Here is a 20,202-nt window from a genome sequence, read left to right as displayed (position 1 = left end):
TTGGCCTCTACAAACCAGTAACCTCAGCTGTACCCCACTCCCAAATTAAAAATGTCTCTAGACATTGCCAGATGTTGCCTGGGGGCAAAATTGCCCCAGGTTGAGAGCCACCCTCCCAGAGTCAGATGTATAAGGTCTTAAGGTACACTTTGAGGAAAGCTGATCTGCCTGAATTAAAAGTACTGTAATTTTATCATTAATTTATAAAAAGCAACCAAAGATTATATTTGTGAAGCAAGCATTTTTGTTCATTTTTCCATGAGTGGCATATTACAGATAAAAATCATGTAGTTTATATACAGCCATGTTTGTAGAGCATTTTGTTATTTCTTTTTAAAAAATAATTGTCAGGCCAGGCGCAGTGGCTCATTCCTGTAATCCCAGCACTTTGGGAGGCTGAGGCAGGCAGATCACCTGAGGTCAGGAGTTCGAGAGCAGCCTGACCAACGTGGTGAAACCCTGTCTCTAAAAAAAAGTAATAATAATAATTGTCAAAATGCAATTTGATTGTGTCAAAATGCACTTGTCAAACACATAGCTAAAGGTATTATGGCACTTGTTCCAATCTAAGAATTGTTTCTTTCAATGTTTTTAGTTGATACGATTCTATACAGCCTTTTGTTTTGTTAGGATCAGGCAGCTAGAGACATGAAGAGGCTTGAAGAAAAGGACAAAGAAAGAAAAAACGTAAAGTAAGTTGTTTTCTTCTTCCTCACAAAGGTTACGTGAAAACTGCTTAAGTGTTGCAAAGCCTATTCCCCCAAAGTTTATAGAGAAAAAATACTGAAGTACACAGTGTCTTTACTTGAAGTTATTCCTATATCTTGAATACTTCTTTAAAAGTAGAGATGGCAACAGTCTTCACATTTGCAGTAATTAAAAAGTGTTCAGTTTGGTAGAATAGTATTTGGTTTTTGACTGTAAGGAGTTGTTTAGTAAACACAGAAATGAATTATATTAGAGTTTAGGGGAGCATAATTACTAAAGTTTGGGCTCATTGTTCTGAGTTTGTCTCTTAATTAATATAAAATAGGTTAATGCCTATATGGTTGATTATGAGAAGTAATGGCAACTATATCATGAAAACTATGTACAGTTCAACTTTTGAACAACACAGATTTGAACTGCATGAGTTCACTTATTTGGGGATTTTTTTCAACCAACACAGATGGAAAAATAATATTCACAGTATAAAAACCTGTGTAGAAGAAGGGCTGTAGTAATACCTAATACCTAATTTCATTTAGGGAGTGACATTATGCTTTAGCAACCATAGTCAGAACTTGATTTATTTTCTGGGAAAGAGAAGTCTCCTGTTTGCCTTGATTAATAAACTCCTAAAGCTTTTTCTGCCAGGCGTAGTGGGACTTTTTTCTCCCTATGCTTGGCAGTTAGGGCTTCAGTCCCTTCCCAGGGTTCCTGTGCTATATGGAGGTTTAGCCATGTTTTTGGTATTCACTGTATGTTGTATCTCTTCCACCTGCCCTACACTGGTGGTGTTGCTTGCTGGTTGCCTTAGGAATAGCAAGTGCTCTAGGTTAGGCAGAAAGTCTGATTAGAAGGAGATGGTTGTGGAAACTAAGCAACCATACTTTCCCTGTAGCTCCTGATAGATATAGCAGGTGGTAATGGCCCCCTTCTCTATGTGAACTATTTAGGAGTTTTATCCCCAAACTCATAAAGGAGTTAATGTAGTTTTTCTGTCTCCATCCCTAAGGTAACTGCTTTTGGCTGAAAACTGTTTATCCTAGAGCTAGAAACTTTGGAGACAATAAGAAGGTTGGGACCTTCTTTATAGTATATGCCAAATGCAGGAATTTTTTTTTTTCTTTTTAGTATGAAATGCTTTTCACAACCACATTTTTTGTTGTATGAATTCACAAAACTAGGATCATTTGGTATCTGTCTTCAGAAAGTTTTTACATCTGATTACCTTGTTAGTAACTACTGTTTTTAGGGGTACCATATCATCCCATTTAAAAGAAATGCAAACTGCAGATATAGAGTGAAGCTATACATATATATAATGGGTGGATAGTTTACAGTGTGCTCATTGCTGCTTTGTTATTGTTAGTGTTGAGAGTTCCTGTGCTGTATGGAATTCGACACTAATCTGTTGTAAGTACGGAGCTGGGTATGTGGAACATTTGCAGGGAAGTTTGTTTCTCCGCTTGTTTTTCCAGGGGTATTCGAGATGACATTGAAGAGGAAGATGACCAAGTGAGTTCCTATGCAGTATTTCTATCTTTTATTTTTATCTGCAAAGTCTATACTGGGGACAAGCTAGAGCTTGCCTTCACTTGCAATGGCCATTCCTGACATTCAGCAGGGAGTGTCATTTGATTTGCTCCTTTTGTACCTGTGTGACCAATTGGTAATAAATTCACATGGCTTTCCCTTATATTGAAGATGGAATTTTTGATCAACTATGACATCAAAAGCAAATATGGGCTTTATTCAGCTTGCTTCTTTTTAAATCCAAAATTAATGTTTATTCTGTTAAATCAAGTGGTAGAGTAGTATGGGATCTACTGATGACCTCTGGTAACATCTAACCTCTACCTCTTAGTAAGAGTTCTGTTTGTGGTTCTTGTATTTCAAGATGGAACATTAATGACTATCTGTTAGTATTTTCTTCCCCATTGTTCAGTTGTGGAATGATGAGAATCAGTGAGTGGTAGCCCTTTCCAGGTTTGTGACCTTTCTGATTAGTGTTAACTTCCAAACTTGGATTATTAAAGCCACAGCATGTGTTCTGTGGCTCTGGGCAGGGTTGATAGACACCTCACTCCAGGAAGGCTGTGGAACAGACAGATTTGTAAATCTTCTATTAGACAAGTTACATCATTTTGTAGTACTGTTTAATTGATTTCTTCTGATTGTTTTTCTGAATATTGCTATTGTTAAGGGAATCATTACTAGAAGGGTCTTGCCCTACTTGGTAGGTATTGTAACTGTGCAGTCATCTGGTACACTGTGTGCACTAATTACAGGAGCAGAAACATTCTCAGTTGTACTTGGGTGTAATTATTTTCTTGTGCTTTCCTGCAGGAAGCTTATTTTCGATACATGGCAGAAAACCCAACTGCTGGTGTGGTTCAGGAGGAAGAGGAAGACAATCTAGAATATGATAGTGATGGAAATCCTATTGCACCTACCAAAAAAATCATTGATCCTCTTCCCCCCATCGATCATTCAGAGGTATGGTGTTTCTTGCTGAATTTGATTCTTGTTTCATGCCAATACAATTTTCTTCAACTTTTAACATTTAGGTTTTCCCAGTAGTGGAGTATTCTTACATCTTGGGCATATGCATCTTGTCGTCTCTACTAAGTGGTTGAGCCACAAATTCCATGAAGCTTTATAACCTATCTTGTTCAGAGGTATAGCCGAATCACTTAACATTTGACTTTGGAATTAAAACTTTTTTTTTTTTTTTCCAAATAATTGTACTTGTTTTCCAGAATCGATACTTAACATCTTTTATTTATTTATTTATTTATTTATTTTTCGAGACGTAGTCTCTCTCTGTTGCCCAGGCTGGAATGCAGTGGCATGATCTTGGCTCACTGCAACCTCTGCCTCCTAGGTTCAAGAGATTCTCCCTGCTTTAGCCTCCCAAGTAGCTGGGATTACAGGTGCCCACTACCACGCCTGGCTAATTTTTTAAAAAATATTTTTGGTTAGAGATGGGGTTTTGCTATGTTAGCCAGGCTGGTCTCGACCTCCTGATCTCAGGTGATCTGCCCACTTCGACTTCCCAAAGTCCTGGGATTACATGCGTGAGCCACTGCACCCAGCTATGACATCTTTCTTTCAAACTCGGAACATTTTAGGCCTGTGTTTACTGTTTTTTTTGTTGTTGTTTTTTACTATATTGCCCAATCTGGCCCCAAACTCCTGGGCTCAAGCAATCCTTTCACTTCAGCCTCCTGAGTAGCTAGGACTACAGATACGTGGCACTGCACCTGGCTTGCATTTAGTTTTTTGTTTTTTTTTTTCTAGATTGAGTCTTGCTCTTTCACCCAGGCTGGAGGGTAATGGCACAATTCTTGGTTCACTGCAGCCTCCGCCTCCTGGGTTTAAGCAATTCTTCTGCTTCAGCCTCCCAAGTAGCTAGGGCTACAGGCGCCTGCCATTGTACTGGCTATTTTTTGTATTTTTAGTAGAGATTGGGTTTCACCATGTTGTCCAGGCTGGTCTTGAACTCCTGACTTCAAGTGATCCACCTGCCTTGGCCTTCCAAAGTGCTGGCATTATAGATGTGAGTCACTGCACCCATCTGTACTTTTTTTTAAATTGCTATGCATTTTTACTGTTGGTCCCAGATCTGGGGCAGATGAGAGGCTATGTCTTCAAAGTGGAACCAGTAATTACAGGATCCTTAAGGAATGAGGACATCAATATACCCACTTGAAAAAATATCAGTGTTTCATCCAGGTTAAATATCAGCAGAGATCTTAGAAACACTGATGCTAGTGCAGTGGTTCTCAGTGTGGATCAAGTACCCCTTCCAGGGAACCTACAAAGTCCAAACAATTTTTATCATACCAAGATTATTTTCCTTTGTTACTGCATCAACATTTGCATTGTTGGTGTAAAAGCAGTGATAAGTAAAACTGCTGATGCCTTAGTATGAATCAAGCCATTGGCACCAAACTGTTCTAGTAGGCATATTCTCCTCTGTCAGACCATTGCAGTTAAAAAAAAAAAAAAAGCCAGTTTCACTTAAGAATGCCCTTATGACTGGGCACAGCGGCTCACATCTGTAATCCCAGCACTTTGGGAGGCCAGGGTGGGCGGATCATCTGAGGTTGGGAGTTCTAGACCAGCCTGACCAACATGGAGAAACCCCATCTCTATTAAAAATATAAAATTAGCCGGGCGTGGTGGCACATGCCTATAATCCCAGCTACTCCGGAGGCTGAGGCAGGAGAATTGCGTGAACTGGGAGGCGGAGGTTGTGGTAAGCCAAGATCGTGCCATTGCACTCCAGCCTGGGCAACAAGAGCAACACTCCATCTCAAAAAACAAAAAAAGAAAGAATGTCCTTATGAAACAGTAAAAATTATTAAATCGTTAACCTTGAACTACATGTCTTTTTATTCTGTGCGATAAAATGGAAAGTGTGCATAAAGCATTTCTGTTATGTACCAAACTATGATAGTCTTTTGAGGAAAAGCCCTTACGTGTTTGAGTTGTAAGGTGAACTAGCTACTTTTTTTCATAGAACACTATTTTCACTGGACAAAATCAATGACACTTCAAGGAAAACAATTGAAAGTATTTATTACCAATGATAGACATTCAAGCTTTTGGTCAGATGCAGCGGCTCACGCCTGTAATTTCAGCACTTTGGGAGGCTGAGGCAGGTGAATCACTTGAGCTCAGGAATTTGATACAAATCTGGACAACTTGGTGAAACCCTATCTCTTATTAAAAAAAAACAAAATTCAGGCCAGGCTTGGTGGCTAATGCCTGTAATCCCAGCACTCTGAGAGGCCGAAATGGGCAGATTACCTGAGGTCAGCAGTTATAGAGACCAGCCTGACTAACATTTTGAAACCTTGCCTCTACAAGGCTGGGCATGGTGGCACATGCCTGTAATCGCAGCTACTTGGGAGGCTGAGACAGGAGAGTCACTTGAACTCAGGAGGTGGAGGTTATGGTGAGCCGAGATCTCGCCATTGCACTCCAGCCTGGGCAATAAGAGCAAAATTCCAGCTTAAAAAAAAAATTCAAGCTTTCAAGCAAAAATTAGAATTTGGAAAACTTATATCTACCACAGTAGGCTTGACAGCTTTTCAGTACTTAAAGACCATTGTGACAAGATTGATGGTGATATTAATAACTGATTTTTAATACAATGAAATGTGTTAACATTTGGATGATCTGTATACAACCTCAGTGAACCAGTATTTTCCAAATGACCGATATATGACATTACAAAATCAAGCATGAGTAAAAGCTCAACTCAAAATACATGATAGATAAATAGATTATAATGTAACAGATTGTAAAAACTTCAATAATATGGTTTCAGATTACACAATAAAAATAACCTTTAAGAAACAACCACTTGTCAAGTTTTAGTGTAAAATAAAAAGTATCTGAAAAGGGCTGGGCGCGGTGGCTCATGCCTGTAATCCCAGCACTTTGGGAGGCCAAGGTGGGCAAATCACTTGAGGTCAGAAGTTTGAGACCAGTCTGGTCAGCATGGTGAAACCTTGTGTCTACTAAAAATACAAAAATTAGCTGGGATTGGTGGCAAGCACCAATAATCCCAGCTACTCAGGAGACTGAGGCAGGGAAATTCAGCCTGGGCAACAGGGTGAGACTGTGTCTAAAAAAAAACTGTCTGAAAAGGTTACTAAAATATTCTCTTCCCTTTTTCAACTACGTATTTTTTTTTTTTTTGAGACAGAGTTTCGCTCTTGTTACACAGGCTGGGGTGCAATGGCGCGATCATTGGCTCACCGCAACCTCCGCCTTCTGGGTTCAGGCTATTCTCCTGCCTCAGCCTCCTGAGCAGCTGAGATTACAGGCACGCGCCACCATGCCCAGCTAATTTTCTGTATTTTGAGTAGAGACGGGGTTTCACCATGTTGACCAGGATGGTCTCGATCTCTTGACCTCGTGATCCACCCACCTCTGCCTCCCAAAGTACTGGGATTACATCAACTACGTATTTTTAAAAAAATGTCTGAAAAGGCTGCTAAAATACTCTCCTCCCTTTTTCAACTACATGCTTTTTCTTTTTTTTTTTTTTTTTTTTGAGACAAATTCTTGCTCTGTCACCTAGGCTAGAGTGCAGTGACGTGACCTCGGCTCCCTACAACCTCCTCTTACCGCGTTCAAGAGGTTTTCTTGTCTCAGCCTCCTGAGTAGCTGGGATTACAGGCGCGTGCTACCACACCTGGCTAATTTTTGTAGTTTTGATAGAGATGGGCTTTCACCACGTTGGCCAGGCTGGTCTCGTACTCCTGACCTGAAGTGATCCATCCACCTTTGGCCTCCCAAAGTGCTGAGATTACAGGCATGAGTCACTACTCCAGGCCTGGAGGCCAGATTTTCTTATAGGCTTAAATAAAACCAAGCTATTGCAACAATTTTAATATAGTAGGAGTTATTTAAGTCAGATATTAATAAAGGGACTTGTGAAAATATAAGACAGTGTCACTTTTCTCACCAACTGTTTTGATGTATCCAGAATTAAAAGTTTTTTGACTGCCTATAGAATGCTTATATTCTTAAAAAATAAGCTTAAGAGCCAGGCATGGTGGCACATGCTTGGAGTCCCAGCTACTGGAGAGGCGGAGGCAGGAGGATCACTTGAGCCCAGGAGTTGAGTCTAGCCTGGGCAACATAGCAACACCCTGTCTCTTACAAAAAAAATGTTTTTTTTGACTGACAAGCCTACGGGAAAAAAAAGTTTATAAAACATAATTTAGCCAAATTGATAGGTGGTGATGTGCTTATGTTTTGTATCCCTAGTACAGTAAGCTATGAAAAGAATAATAGAAGTGACTACTACTCTCTCTGGAATTGGCAATGCTTGGCCATACATTTTTTTTTTTTTTTTTTTTGAGACGGAGTTTCACTCTTGTTACCCAGGCTGGAGTGCAATCGCGCGATCTCGGCTCACCACAACCTCCGCCTCCTGAGTTCAGGCAATTCTCCTGCCTCAGCCTCCTGAGTAGCTCGGATTACAGGCACGCGCCACCATGCACAGCTAATTTTGTATTTTTAGTAGAGACGGAGTTTCACCATGTTGACCAGGATGGTCTTGATCTCTTGACCTCGTGATCCACCCACCTTGGCCTCCCAAAGTGCTGGGATTACAGGTGTGAACCACCGCGCCCAGCAGCCATACATTTTTTAACAGTTATAAACAACTCCATGTTTTTAAACAGAATAGAATTCCTAAAAGCAGAGCTATCTCTAAAAGAAATATTAGGAATGTTTTTAAATCCCTAGAGCTAGGTTAAACAGCTAAATTTAAAACATATTTAAATGTCATATGGTGAAATATCTTCTCTGTCCTCCGAGGTCGTTGGTATTATAGAAATCCTTAGTCTGCTTCAAGGTTGTTCAAATTCGAGGTTTCCTTAAGAGTCTCTTTAGGAAGTAGGTTGGTGTTAGGCCAGGCACGGTGACTCATGCCTGTAATCCCAGCTACTCGGGAGGCTGAGGCAGCATGTGAGAATTGCTTGAATCCGGGTGGCAGAGGCTCCAGTGAGCCAAGATTGCACCACTGCACCACAGCCTGGGTGATAGAACGAGATTCTGTCTCAACAACAAAAAAAGAAGTAGGTTGGTCTTTATATTGAAAATAGGAATGGAAAACAAATTAGCTGGCCGGGCGCGGTGGCTCACACCTGTAATCCCAGCACTTTGGGAGGCCAAGGCGGGTGGATCACGAGGTCAAGAGATCGAGACCATCCTGGTCAACATGGTGAAACCCCGTCTCTACTAAAAATACAAAAAAAAATTAGCTGGGCACTGTGGCGCGTGCCTGTAATCCCAGCTACTCAGGAGGCTGAGGCAGGAGAATTGCCTGAACCCAGGAGGCAGAGGTTTCGGTGAGCCGAGATCGCACCATTGCACTCCAGCCTGGGTAACAAGAGCGAAACTCCGTCTCAAAAAAAAAGAAAAAAAATCAGCTCTACTTTTTAGGATCTGGTTTGAAAATAGATTAATTTTTTTGCTCTTTCTAGCTGGAATGGCTTTACTTGTGTAATATTTGGAAAATATTATTTTGCATTAAAATCAAACTTACAGGATTGACTCTTGAATTCTAGACTAACTTTGAATAATTGGACCTGCAGATTGACTATCCACCATTTGAAAAAAATTTTTACAATGAGCATGAAGAGATAACCAACCTCACTCCACAGCAGTTAATAGATCTCCGCCATAAGCTCAATCTTCGGGTAAGAAATCATTAAGCTCAATATTCTTCTATTAATGTTTATTAGTCTAGCTTGAGTATTATTGGTTATTTAAACTAATAACCTTGAGTTTCTTTTCTAATGGTCTCTGAACTGTCATTGCCAGAGTAATTATTATATCCCCTGTGTTCATGTCACTTAGTTTGATTTTTTAGTCTTCTAGATGTGTTCATGTCTCTTAGTTTGATTGTTTTAATCTTCTAGATGCTGTTTGAGGATAGGATCATTTGCTTCTTACATTTGTCAATCAGTTTTGTATGTTCTGTGCTGGATGGGCTAGTGATGAAGGGTGGGAGGGGGTCCCTATCTAAAGAAAGAGGAAACAAGATTAATAGATGTTAACATATGATATCTTTGAATATTTTGAAATAAAGCTAAACTTGTCTATCAAATTATAGGTAGTATGCTTTATTTTAAAAATTAGAATAAATTAATACCTTTTGAAAATATGCATCTACTAATTTCAGAATGGTTTAAATTGTCCACCAAAATGTTTTGGGCTGCACATTGGCCACATTGGTTTAAGGTGCTGATAGATTTTAAATGAAACACACAGAAAAAATATGCTATGCTATCTAGTATAGACACCTTTTTTGCCTGTGTGCACCTTACCAGTTGCTACACGATGTTTAAACTCCCATATTCCAGGAGGAGTATGTGTATGTGTGTGTGTGTACACTTGTCTGTTTTCCAAGAGTTTACTCACCTTCCCAGTGCCTCAAGAAAATTTTTAAGTAAAATCCATGAAATCCTGACTGGAAATATTAGCATCACCAGAAAATCATCAAAGGTTACCACTGTTGGGGACAAAATGGAAGTTATAAGCTCCATTCTTCACCTGGGTACAGTTTCAACAGTGCTTCACAGTGGCTGGGCCATCAGTAAGTGAGACGTAATTCATCAGGCATAGCTGAAAATGGAGGCGGCAGATTATATCTTTGTAGACAGTATATGTAGATTTGTCTTATTTGGAGCCCACTTGGAATTGTCAAGAGTAAGATATGTTTTTTTTTTCTTCTTTTTTTTTTTAAAGATGGGGTTTCACCATGATGGCCAGGCTGGTTTTGAACTCCTGACCTCAGGTGATCCACCCACCTCAGCCTCCCAAAGTGCTAGGATTACAGGCGTGAGCCACTGCGCCCGGCTGATACGTTTTTTTTTTCTACCATCTGGTTAATACTTATGCAAAATGGCAAAAGAAAGAACATTAATGACTTCCCAATTCATTGAACAATGTTTTTTCTTTTTTCCTTATTATTTGTTATGAGAAAATTTTGATTTAAGAGATTTTTAGTCAGTCATTTAAAATTGTATGACAATTATCTTGGGAATATTTATAGTGGAGTTTTTAATATAAGGTTTATATTTGTTACCATTTGAGGTTTTGCCTTTTCATTGTATGATTTTGGCTTATAGACTTGTATTTTCACTTCATACTCCAACTAAAATGCTCGATCCAGGTAAGTATTGTTGAACTTCAAATGCTGTTAATGTTGAAGTACAAGTCACTCTGGGGAGTTGTCTTTATCTCTAGGTCTCTGGTGCTGCACCTCCTAGACCAGGAAGTAGCTTTGCTCATTTTGGGTTTGATGAACAACTTATGCACCAGATTCGGAAATCTGAGTACACACAGCCCACTCCAATACAGTGCCAGGTAAGTACAGCGTAATAAAAGGAAAATAAAGTAGGATAATCTTTCCTGACTATATTAGTTTAAAAACAAATCACAGCAGTAAAACAGTGTTTAGTGTAGAACTGTATTGATAAGGATAGAGATATATTTATCACTCTTAAGAAGTCACTAAATGGCTGGCAAATATTCTTTTGTGTCTGATACAAATCTTGAAAATACGATATGAAGAAAATAATTTATTAGGCCTAAACCTAACCAAAAAGGTTTGTATATGGACGTATTTAGCACTGTGAATGACTAGAATTCCTCTGTCTGTGACCTGAAAATTCTCAGTCATTACTGAAAGTTTTAGCTTCTTTTTCCCATTATCGGATTTATTCGTTCTTATGCAGGAAATTCTCATTTTATCTGTATGAATGAGATAGTCTGTACCTTCTCAAGGAGGGGGAGGTTTAAAACATTTTAGCAACCCTTCATTATAAATTGTGATTTTTCTGTGTGTGTGTTTTTTTTATGTGGGGCTGGCGGGGAGATGGAGCCTCGATCTGTCACCCAGGCTGGAGTGCAGTGTCACAGTCTTGGCTCACTGCCACCTCTGCCTCCCAGGTTCAAGCAATTCTCCTGCCTCAGCCTCCCAAGTAGATGGGATTAGAGGTGCACGCCACCATGCCTGGCTAATTTTTTGTATTTTAGTAGAAATGGGGTTTCACCGTGTTGCCCAGGCTAGTCTCAAGCTCCTGAGCTCAGGCAGTCTGCCTATCTTGGCCTCCCAAAGTTCTGGGATTACAAGTGTGAGCCGCCTATATTTTAAGCAAAACGGTGTTGTTTCTGTTCTGTAAATGGTGGCTGACATCCACATAACGAACATGGTGTCATTTTCTCTAAATCAAGAAGTTCATGAGAATGTCAGATACTGATATTTCTATTTCAAAACCAGTATGCATAGCCCAGGATGTTTTGTTCCATTGCAAATAAATATCATTAGTAGTCATTTATCCTTCCCCAAGATTTGCTTCAGTACATCTTTAGAATTGAAATTTTAGAGTGGTTATATTTTACTTTTTCTCCAGGGCGTGCCTGTGGCATTAAGTGGTAGAGACATGATTGGTATTGCCAAAACAGGTAGTGGGAAAACTGCAGCCTTTATTTGGCCCATGTTGATTCATATAATGGACCAGAAGGAGTTGGAACCAGGTGATGGACCAATTGCAGTGATTGTGTGTCCTACCAGGGAGCTTTGCCAGCAGGTATGTGCTTTCAATAGAATGCCTTCTTTCATATGTGGACTAGCTAGGGACCAGCCAGTCAAGTGTGGTAGAATGACCAGGAAATTTTTTTTTTTAATTGTGATAACATACACACAAAATTAATTATCTTAACCATTTTTAATGTACAGTTCAGTGGCATTAAGTATATTCACTCACAGTGTTGTGCTGCCAGGAAACTTTTGGAAAATATTTTGTGTTAAATATTTTCTGTATAACCAAATATGTACTTTCCCCTAAAAACTACTGTTTTTATTTTTTTTTTTCTGAGACCGAGTTTCATTCTTTTGCCCAGGCTGGAGTGCAGTAGCATGATCTCAACTCACTGCAACCCCCAGGTTCAAGCAATTCTCCTGCCTCAGCCTCCCGAGTAGCTGGGATTATGGGTGCACATTACCACAGCCGGTTAATTTTTGTATTTTTAGTAGAGATGCAGTTTTACCATGTTGGCCAGGCTGGTCTCGAACTCCTGACCTCAAGTGATCTGCCCGCCTCGGCCTCCCAAAGTGCTGGGGTTACAGGTGTGAGCCACTGTGCCTGGCCAAAACTACTGTTTATTTTTTATTTTTTTATTTTTTTGGAGACGGAGTCTTGCTCTGTTGCCCAGGCTGGAGTCTCACTCTGTTGCCCAGGTGTGATCTCAGCTCACTGCAACCTCTGGCCCCCAGGTTCAAGTGATTCTCCTGCCTCAGCCTCTGGAGTAGCTGGGATTACAGGCACCTGCCACCACACCTGGCTAAAATTTGTATTTTTAGTAAAGACAGTTTCATCATGTTGGCCAGGCTGGTCTCTAACTCCTGACCTCAGGTGATCTGCCTACCTTGGCCTCCCAGAGTGCTTGTATTACAAGTGTGAGCCACCACGCCTGACCAAAACTGCTGTTTTTAAGAGGAAAAATCTATTGTGATATGGAGGCTGTATTATAAGCTGACAGTTTTTCTGTAGGGTGAATTTATTTGTCTTGGTAGAAAACCAGTGACAGGATCAGGAAGAGAAGGGGGTAAAATGAGTAAGGTAAGATTTTAGATAATCTGTTGAGATGCAATAATGGTTTTTTATTCATTTATACCTTTATGAATAAAATGATTTTAAAGCATGACATCACATTCTGTTTTTCAGAACTTCATTTGGGTTGTGACAGAGATATTTGTTAGTGTCACAGTTTGTTAATATATTATTTACAACTTTGTAGATCCACGCAGAGTGTAAGCGGTTTGGAAAAGCATATAATCTTCGATCAGTGGCCGTTTATGGAGGAGGGAGCATGTGGGAGCAGGCCAAGGCCCTTCAGGAAGGGGCAGAGATTGTCGTGTGTACCCCAGTGAGTATACCTTGTGTTTAAATGGCTTCTCAGCCTCCCTTCGTATGGAAAACATGGTTAGTTTTGCAGGGAATTTCCCCTAAAATATGGTAAAGCAGAGTTGAGAATATCCTGATGAATGGCAGCCTGTGGTTTTCACTTTGGTGGCTAAATTAGCAGTCCTTTAAGTGTCTCTGTGACATACAGGCTAGTAGCTACAAATTCCCTCTATGTCAAATAGTTTTACTTATGCTCTCCAACAAAATGATTACCAAGTTCATCAAGAATCAGAAAGATTTATATGGTCAGAACAGCCTAGAAGAGTTAGTTTAAACATTAAAACCTGTCAATATCCTTTAAATCAGGTCATTTTAGAATGTCTCAAAAAATGTTTCTGGCCACTTTCCCACAGAATTTAAATCACAATGTAAAGGAAGAAGCCAATTGAGGTTTCAAAATTTCTATTCTTTTGAGCTAAGTAGTGCATAATGTGGCTATTGGACCAGTATCTTACAGTCTGAGACTAGAGAATTAGCACTTTTGCTAGGAGTTTAACTGCTTAGAAAGTCCCTGTGAATGCCTGTAATTATACTTACTATTCATTTTGTGGATCTCCTAGGGTCGACTGATTGATCATGTGAAAAAGAAAGCTACCAATCTTCAAAGAGTCTCTTACCTTGTGTTTGATGAAGCCGATCGAATGTTTGACATGGGATTTGGTATGCCTTGAATACCAGTTTCTTCTGTCTCCATCCTCATAATATTAGTTTTTTTTTCCATGTCTTTCTAGACTTTTTTTTCAGCATGAGAGAAGCTAAAAATACTCCTGGATAGGGTTAGACTGTAGAAGTGTAATAGCTAAGACAAACATTTTTAGGAGTTTTCTCTGGAAAAGTATGTTAGGTTTTATTGGGTTGAGAAAATTCAAAGTGTCTTTGTATATAAGGGGAATATTTTCTCTGTCTTTATTTTTATTCATATGTCTTTGATCGTAGAGGTTAAGTTCTGTGTTCTTGGGTAGGTGAATGTCACATCATTCAAGGCCCTTTGTTTTCCTATCTTCATAGCTATCTTTAATGATTGGAACAGTGCTACACCTACCCCAGTTGGATGGAGGGAAAATTTTTCAGTTTTATGCTGAATAATATGTCTAGGAGTTTCTTTTTTCTTTTTGAGATGGAGTCTCACTCTGTCACCCAGGCTGGAGTGCAGTGGCAAAATTTCGGCTTAACTGCAACCTCCACCTTCCAGGTTCAAGTGATCCTCCTCAACCACTTAAGTAGCTGGGATTACAGGTGCCCACCCCATGCTCAGTTAATTTTTTGGTGTTTTTAGTAGAGATAGCCACGTTGGCCAGGCTGTTCTCAAACTCCTGACCTCAAGTGATTGGCCCGCCTCAGCCTCTCCAAGTACTAGGATTACAGGCATGAGCCACCATGCCTGGCCTGCTGTTTCTGATTTTCCTTAATTCTTAAAATTTCTTGTGTAGACTTAAAACAGCTTTTTTCAGGCTTCCCAAACTGTATTTCAGATTATAATACTAATTTTACTCTTCTGCTTCTTCCAGAGTACCAGGTTCGATCCATAGCAAGTCATGTTCGTCCTGACAGACAGAGTATGTATGAAGCACCTTTGTTAAACCAAATTTGTACTTAAAAAGGACTCTTAAAAGCACTCAGAGTTATGGAAGTAAAATTATCATGTGTGTATTGGTGAGAATCATAATGAGGGAGGTAATGAGTTTATCTGAGCTGGACAGGATCTTAGAAAGCACTATAACTTGTTCCTTTGATGGTTTTTTTGGGGGATGGGGGTTTCACTTTTGTTGTCCAGGCTAGAGTGCAATGGCGTGATCTTGGCTTACAGCAACCTCCACCTCCCAGGTTCAAGCTATTCTGCCTCAGTAGCTACTTGTAATCCCTCCCGAGTAGCTGGGATTATGGGCATTTGCCACCATGTCCAGCTAATTTTTGTGTTTTTAGTAGAGACGGGGTTTCTCCATGTTGGTCAGGCTGATCTCGAACTTCTGACCTCAGGTGATCTGCCCATCTTGGCCTCCCGAAGTGCCGGGATTACAGGCATGAGCCACCGTGCCCAGCCACTTGTTCCTTTTTATAGATGATAAAACCAGGGCTCAGAAATTAAATGAGTTGCCCTAAATTATACAGTTTTATCAGTGGGTAGAAGCAGTGTACAGTACAGATCTGCTGATTTGAAATCAAAAGTCTTTTTCTGAACCATACCAACAACTTCTCTTAACTAAAAATATAATAAAAATAGAATAAGACCAAATCTTTCTCTAGTAAATCAAAATTTTTTTTTTTTTTGGGAGATGGAGTCTCGCTCTGTTGCCAGGCTGCAGTGCAGTGGTGTGATCACGGCTAACTGCAACCTCTGCCTGCTGGGTTCAAGTGATTTTCCTGCCTCAGCCTCCCAAGTAGCTGGGACTACAGACGAGTGCCACCATACCCGGCTAATTTTTGTTTAGTAGAGATGGGGTTTCACCATGTTGGCCAGGGTGGGGTGAGCTTATGTAAAAAAAAACTGCATGATCCTGAATGCCAAAGAAATATAATGGATATTCATAAAGATACCGTATTGTTTCTCTGACAGAATATATCTTACCTTTTAGCTCTCCTATTCAGTGCAACTTTTCGGAAAAAGATTGAAAAGTTGGCCAGAGACATCCTGATCGACCCTATTCGAGTGGTGCAGGGGGATATTGGAGAGGTAACCGTAACTAAGCAGGGCTTGATGGGACCTTAATGAGTATATTTCGCGTATTATGGAACACAGAATTAATTTCTCACTATTGAGATGAGATGTTATGTTTATAGGTGAGACAACATGTTTGAGATTTGCTATTTTGTAAGTTGTGAGAATAGATGAAACAAGACTGGCAAAATGTTGGCAATCATTGAAGCTAGGTGATGGGTACAAGTTGATTTTGTTCATTTTGCTTTTATTTTTATCTGTTTGAATGTCTTAAAACTTTATAATTGTTTTTTAAATAAAGGCTTCAAAACAAAAAGATCTGCCTGGAAGCGTACTACTGTGTGTTAGGTTGGAACTGAAGTTTTAGTTATTGTGGGAGGAGGCCTACACAGCGGGGACAGGGTGACCTGAAAGGCCTGGAAAAAATCAGATTTCATTTCTTACCTGGACATAGGCACTATGTGGAAAATTTCTCTGAATTGGGACTTGGAATTCAGTTATGGCTACTTAGAGAATCCTTCAGCTGCTTGGCATGATTATTGTTAAGGAAAGCTCTACAAAGTAGTGGACTGTACAAATTAGATATGTATACTAGGTGGAGAGCAAGGTGATTGGAAAGGAGAGATGAGTTTGAGCTGCCCTTGACTCACTGAAGGATTCCGCCCAAGGAGAACTGGGATGGTTCTAGATCTTGCTGCAGGTAGAAAATATAATGTCTAGCCTTGTTGAGGTGGCGGCCTGTGGCTCCAGTGTTACAATCATTTATTTCATTTCTTCCTTCGTAGGCAAATGAAGATGTGACACAGATTGTGGAGATTCTCCATTCTGGACCTAGTAAATGGAACTGGCTTACCCGGCGTCTGGTGGAGTTTACCTCTTCAGGGAGTGTCCTCCTCTTTGTTACTAAGAAGGCCAATGCTGAAGAGCTAGCCAATAACCTTAAGCAGGAGGGTCATAATCTTGGGCTGCTCCATGGGGACATGGATCAGAGTGAGAGAAATAAGGTCATTTCAGACTTTAAGAAAAAGGACATCCCAGTCCTGGTGGCCACAGATGTTGCAGGTAGAGTATGAATTTTTCAACAACCTTTTAAGTTCCTAGGCTATAAGGGTACTCTGTCTTATTATATAAGACCTGTAATGTCTGAGCAGTCTGATGGAAAGACTATTGGCCTGACTGACCACCCCCACCCCCAATCCCCAAGGAAGCAGCAGTTCAGCACAGGGATCACAGTCGCTGTGGATGCCACTTTTTGCTTAGTGTTTCTCTCTAAGAATCACTGTAGCTAGAAGTCACTTGGGGAAAAAAGGCAATGAATGCCCTATTGTATGTCTGAATATAGTAGATATCTTACATTGATCTACTATCTACAGCTTAATTGGGCATACTTCACTCAGGATGAGAAGAGTTTTTGGAATATGATTTCTGGCTTTATTCTGCCAAGTTTTAATAACTACCCTTAAACATTGGTAATTTTTCATAGAAAGGAGAGAGAACTCAGCTTCAAGACACATTTTAAAAATACATTCCCAGTGCAAGAGAAGAGGGCATGCCAGATTATTGATGCAAAAGTCCCTTACACTAGAAAGCCTAGCATCATAGAATCTATGGTGGTGACATTTATTTTTGAGTGGTGACTTAACATGCCTGTATCTCAGCTCACCAAACTCCCCATGCACTTTGCCTAGATAAGGGAGTGACTTCTTAGAGCACTAGCATTTCTGTTTACTTTGATCTTTTGACTACAGATGAAGAATAAAAGAATTCAGTTGCTTTTTATTTCAGCCCGTGGTCTGGACATTCCTTCAATTAAGACTGTCATTAACTATGATGTGGCACGAGACATTGATACCCACACTCATAGGATTGGCCGCACAGGAAGAGCGGGTGAGAAAGGTGTGGCCTATACCCTACTCACTCCCAAGGACAGCAATTTTGCTGGTGACCTGGTCCGGAACTTGGAAGGTGCCAATCAACATGTTTCTAAGGAACTCCTAGATCTGGCAATGCAGGTGAGGGGCTGGGTTCACTTTAGATTGCTCCTGGTTTAACCAAAACATTTTAGCAGTCCTGGAGTAGATAACATAAAAACTTGACAAGAAAGTTGGGTGGCAGGGAGGATGTGGGATTTATGAGGTACAGATAGGAATTGTGAGATATTAAAATTCATCTGGTCTTAGCACTCTTTCAACAACATCTGTGTTGAAAAGCTCTTCCTTCCATTGTGCTGAAATCTGTCTCTCTAATTTCTATCCCATAGCACGCTTAGGAGTAAATTTAATCTGAAAGATGGTTACTATTCTCTCTACTGCTCTTCCCTCACAAAACTTTTCTTTTGGTGGGGGAGGGGAATGTGTGGTGTCTTTAAAGCAATAGATGTATAGTGCCTCTTAACTGGTCCTTGCAGCCTGAGATCTCAGACCTCTGACCACACTGATTGCCTTCTTCCAGGTGTGCTCCAGTCTAAAGCTGAGTGAGGCATTCTAGCAAATCAAACCTAGAGTCATCTGAATCCATGCTGTCCCTAAATTACAAATGCGTTCAAAACACTTTCTGAGCAGAAACTTAGTTTAAGAGTTTGTCAAATGCCTAGGCCAGCTCACACAACTGGTACATCGCAGCTGCAATGTGGCAATGTCTGAGTTTTTGGTCCTAGGAGTAAAGGACCTGCGCTGCAAGAGAGAGAATAGAATGTTTCCTCCCCTGCTCCTGAGCACAGTCAGTCAGTCCTAAATAACCTTTTAAACGAGACACATTTTACATTTTGTCTTTGGCATTTTCTTCCATCTCTTTTTGTGCCTCAGCTTTTCTGTGCTCAGGACTTTGCCCAGGCCTGCTGCCCTACCTCTCAAGTACTTTATTTTGCTGGTAATATGTGATTGTTGGATAAAGCTTTAACCTCCCCAGAGATGTTTGCTTTTTTCTTTTTTTTGAGATGGAGTCTCACTCTCCCCAGGCTGTAGTGCAGTGGCGCAGTCTCAGCTTCCTACAACCTCTGACTCCCCAGTTCAAGCAGTTCTCCCACCTCAGCCTCCCAGGTAGCTGGGATTACAGGCATGTGCCACCACGCCTGGCTAATTTTTGTAGTTTTAGTAGGGACGGGGTTTCACCATGTTGGTCAGGCTGGTGTTGACTCCTGGCCTCAAGTGATTCACCCGCCTTGGCCTCCCAAAGTGGTGGGATTACAGACGTGAGCCACTGCCCTGCATTCTTAAGAGAATATGAATAAATACGGTGAGTAGTATTCTGGCATTCGTCAAGTTCAATGAAAACTTTTAGGCTTTGCGGGCAAATAAAATTTTCAGTTGTGTGGCTACCATCCTTTCCAGGAGTCTGTTCCTGTAGTCAATTCTGATAAGCCTAACTTCACATAGCGTTTTTCCTTTGCTTCTGAACATGCCAGTTCTTTAAGCTCCAAATGTTTATGTCCAATAGTATGTATAGGTGGTTTGAGAAATGAAAAATAAGTCCATTTTCTTCAAGGAAGTTAGAAGTAGGCAAAGTGACTCTTCTGCGTTTGAGGCTTATCTGAACAACTTCCTTTCCAGGAGACCCTGAGGTAGGGTGCACTATAGGAAGGCTTAGATAAAGATCTCAGCTGCTTTTCAAATTTGGTGGCTTATGTTACCAAAGAGAAGCCAATCTGTGGTTCCTGTGAACAGTTCCTCCCTTAGTGTAAATGTGCGGGCTGAAAATTAAGCAAAAAGTTCTCCCTTCCCACCTAGTTTCTTCGTTGCCCTTGTCCTCTTCCTTTGGTCATTTCTCCCTCCCTGACTTAACCTTGAATTTTGTTCAATGCAGAATGCCTGGTTTCGGAAATCTCGCTTCAAAGGAGGGAAAGGAAAAAAGCTGAACATTGGTGGAGGAGGCCTAGGTTATAGGGAGCGGCCTGGCCTGGGCTCTGAGAACATGGTGAGTCCAGACTACGGTAGTGCCTTTAGGGTTGGCCCCATGTCCTGAATGTCATTAGGAATATTCTCATCTACCCAAGAAAGCTTCAGTGAGTTCAAAACCGTGTCTAGAAGGAAATTTGTATTTAATCTGATTTGAGTCAACGGAGCTTTAACTTTCCATTGAGGAAACATTTTTTTGTGTACTTGGCTGACGAGTCTTGCTCAGGAAATTATTCTAGATTAGCAGTGATCTCACATTGTGGTCCCTAGACCAGCAGCACATACAAACTCATCCCCAACCCCAGACCTTGCAAATCGGAAACTCTGGAGTTGGGGCCCAGCAGTCTGCTTTTACAAGCCCTTCAACCCTGGCCTAAAGCCTGCTGCTAGGGAAATATTGCCATAGGGTCACTGTAAAGTCTAGCCATATCTTGTCAGTAAACTC

At 40.6% G+C, this 20,202-nt stretch overlaps 1 protein-coding gene across 1 annotated transcript in view; it reads left to right on the top strand.

Moving 5' to 3' along the window:
* The window catches only part of DDX42 (DEAD-box helicase 42), a 46,179-nt gene that overhangs the window by 22,794 nt on the left and 3,183 nt on the right, over positions 1 to 20,202 (top strand). The window contains exons 4-16 of the mRNA XM_012443849.2: positions 631 to 692; positions 2,184 to 2,220; positions 3,052 to 3,201; positions 8,829 to 8,933; positions 10,486 to 10,605; positions 11,655 to 11,831; positions 13,042 to 13,170; positions 13,769 to 13,868; positions 14,717 to 14,764; positions 15,782 to 15,879; positions 16,650 to 16,926; positions 17,650 to 17,876; positions 19,666 to 19,776. Of these exons, the coding sequence (XP_012299272.1) occupies positions 631 to 692; positions 2,184 to 2,220; positions 3,052 to 3,201; positions 8,829 to 8,933; positions 10,486 to 10,605; positions 11,655 to 11,831; positions 13,042 to 13,170; positions 13,769 to 13,868; positions 14,717 to 14,764; positions 15,782 to 15,879; positions 16,650 to 16,926; positions 17,650 to 17,876; positions 19,666 to 19,776 (1,641 nt within the window). The remainder of the gene's footprint in view (positions 1 to 630; positions 693 to 2,183; positions 2,221 to 3,051; positions 3,202 to 8,828; positions 8,934 to 10,485; positions 10,606 to 11,654; positions 11,832 to 13,041; positions 13,171 to 13,768; positions 13,869 to 14,716; positions 14,765 to 15,781; positions 15,880 to 16,649; positions 16,927 to 17,649; positions 17,877 to 19,665; positions 19,777 to 20,202) is intronic.

This window comes from Aotus nancymaae, unplaced genomic scaffold, assembly GCF_030222135.1.
Source record: "Aotus nancymaae isolate 86718 unplaced genomic scaffold, 86718_ANA_hifiasm-v0.15.2.pri h1tg000089l, whole genome shotgun sequence".
NCBI classification, from domain to species: domain Eukaryota; kingdom Metazoa; phylum Chordata; class Mammalia; order Primates; family Aotidae; genus Aotus; species Aotus nancymaae.
The sequence above is the reverse complement of the archived record's forward strand: the minus strand, read 5'-3'. Positions and strand labels throughout refer to the sequence as shown.